The 2,109-nt window shown below is 57.6% G+C and overlaps 1 protein-coding gene across 1 annotated transcript; it reads right to left on the bottom strand.

Moving 5' to 3' along the window:
* Nucleotides 1-320: 320 nt before the first annotated feature.
* On the bottom strand, nucleotides 321-1,408 carry LOC120659010 (ribonuclease 3-like). The gene is made up of 2 exons (XM_039937093.1): nucleotides 1,268-1,408; nucleotides 321-1,157 (listed from the first exon to the last, which is right to left on the bottom strand). The coding sequence occupies exons 1-2, from the start codon at nucleotides 1,364-1,366 to the stop codon at nucleotides 516-518; spliced, it is 741 nt and encodes a 246-aa protein (XP_039793027.1). The 5' UTR covers nucleotides 1,367-1,408; the 3' UTR covers nucleotides 321-515.
* Between the last annotated feature and the right edge of the window lie 701 nt (nucleotides 1,409-2,109).

The following is a 2,109-nucleotide window of genomic DNA, read 5'->3' as shown; positions in this document are numbered from 1 at the left end:
TCGTTGCGCGCGCTCCGGTTGCACTCCACCATCGGCGCCGCGCCCGTCGCCCGACGGCACGATCCCGGCGTCGAGGAGGGTGCCGGTGAGGTCGAGCCGCGTCCCCCAGCTCCGGCGCAGGTCGGCCTCCATGTCCGTGATCAGCGCGCATCGGACGGTCGCGTTGCCATCACGGATGCTGAGCCGCGAGCCAATTTAAGAGATGGCCATCCTGACTGAGTGACTGACACTTACCCACTATATTTCGCGTGAGCTCGAGCGCTCCGCGTTGTTTGTTCTAACAAGCAAATATTTCTAGGGCGCAGCTTTTCTCAGAAAAATAAATCAAATCAAATCAAATCCATTCGAATCGGCGTGAGAGATGCTCACTTGTCTACCTTATTCACCTGATCAAGCTAAGATCAGTAGTACGTGTACATGTTAAGAAATCAAGCTGGAAGAATGGCACAACACCACAAATGCCGCGCCATGGCCGCCTGCGGCGGGCGACCATCGCGGGCGAGAGACGCGCTCGATCAGAAGAGGGGCAGCTTGACGCTGCCGCCGGAGCACCTGCTGCGCATGTGCAGCGGGCAGTCGATGAGCTGCTTCGCCTCCCGGTCGACGCACTGGAACACCTGGTACAGCTGCGCCTGGCCGTCCTTGTCGCGGTTGCACTGCAGGTTCGCCGTGGCCCCGGTCGCCGCGGCGATCGCGTCGCTGACGCCGCTCAGGGAGTAGGTCTCGGTGTCCGACGGCACGATGCCGGCGGCGGCGAGGATGGCGGTGAGGTTGTGCGCCGCCTTGAGCGCGAGCGCGCGCGCGAAGTAGTCGTGCGGGCGGAGGTTGGAGCAGGTGCCGTGCTTCTTCCACTCGTAGCTCCAGAACTCGAAGCTGTCCCCGCTCCTGCACGACAGCGTCGGCCAGTTCCGGGCCAGGGACGCCACCAGGTCCCGGATCTCCCACGGGCTCAGCGCGTTGCCGTCCTCCTCGCAGTACTCGGGCCAGCACCTGCCCCGCCGCCCCACGATGGAGAAGAAGCTGCTGGCGTCGTCGCCGCCGCCGCCATGGCACTTGGCGTAGTTGGGCCACAGCCCGTGGATGCCGAAGTCCGCCGCCGGCTTGCCGGTGTCCGGGAAGCAGCACCCCCTCCACGTGTCGCAGAAGGACCCCGGCCACTGCGCGTGCAAGTGCAACGAGTTAAGTTGTTAGTTGTTCAGAGGAAAACAAAAAGAACATCTCTGCCTAGCTAGTGATCTATCGAAGATCAAGAACCATCGTCTGTCACCTGCTGCACAAAGTAGAAGAAATCAAACTGCTCCGCCGTCGACGAGACGGCGAGGAGAGAAGAAAGCACGAGCCCGCAGGCGACCGCGATCTTCATCATATCGATCCTTGCTGCTCGATCTAATATCGGTGGGTGCGTAGCTGATGCAGCGCGATCGATGCGAGCGACGACTACTTATAAGTTATTAACGTCGTTGACACAGGAACAACTTGGCAACATGTACTGTCTATATAGTTTTAATCTAGCTTTACAATTATAATACACACAATATATTATTATTGCATACTGTATGTGTGATAGCATATGCTGGGGATCAGTACGCGGAGATAGCGTGTGCAGTAGTCGGTTCATGTAGAAAATGGTTAGGCCTAATCCAATCAATGCAATAATTACGATCTTGTTTATGTCGTGGCATCGGGGGGGGGGGGGGGGGGGGGACGTGGTGCTCTTTCATCCGGTTGCTTCATTGGCCACGCCAGGTAGCTAGGTCAGCGGACAATGGATCTGATGAGCAGGCCATGAGATCGATGCAAGCACAAGTATGTCAGCAGCCAAGACTCTATCACCAAGAGCACGGGGGACGAGGATGGGCCTCGCATGAGTAAATGGGCTGCTCGGCCCAGCAAGAAGTACGAAGGAAGTGAGTGGCTTAAAATGTAATAGGCTAGGAGGCCCATGGTAGTGGGCTATATATTGTAAGAGTGCCGTCTGGATCGGGGAGACTGAAAACTAGGAAGAACCCGACGGCGGCGGCGGCTGATTGAGCGCCGGCGACGAACTTGTAACCAGACCTCGTGAATTATCCAGTAATCCGAACATAGAACCTAACAATTGGCATCAGA

Source organism: Panicum virgatum, chromosome 2N (genome assembly GCF_016808335.1).
Source record: "Panicum virgatum strain AP13 chromosome 2N, P.virgatum_v5, whole genome shotgun sequence".
NCBI lineage: Eukaryota > Viridiplantae > Streptophyta > Magnoliopsida > Poales > Poaceae > Panicum > Panicum virgatum.
This window is presented reverse-complemented; position numbering and strand designations above follow the sequence as displayed.

Excerpts from the sequence above, each read along its gene's own strand:
- LOC120659010 (XM_039937093.1), bottom strand. The coding sequence starts at position 1,366 with ATGATGAAGATCGCGGTCGCCTGCGGGCTCGTGCTTTCTTCTCTCCTC. Across the intron at positions 1,158-1,267 it reads TCTTCTACTTTGTGCAGCAG|TGGCCGGGGTCCTTCTGCGA; the intron begins GTGACAGACGAT and ends TTGCACGCGCAG.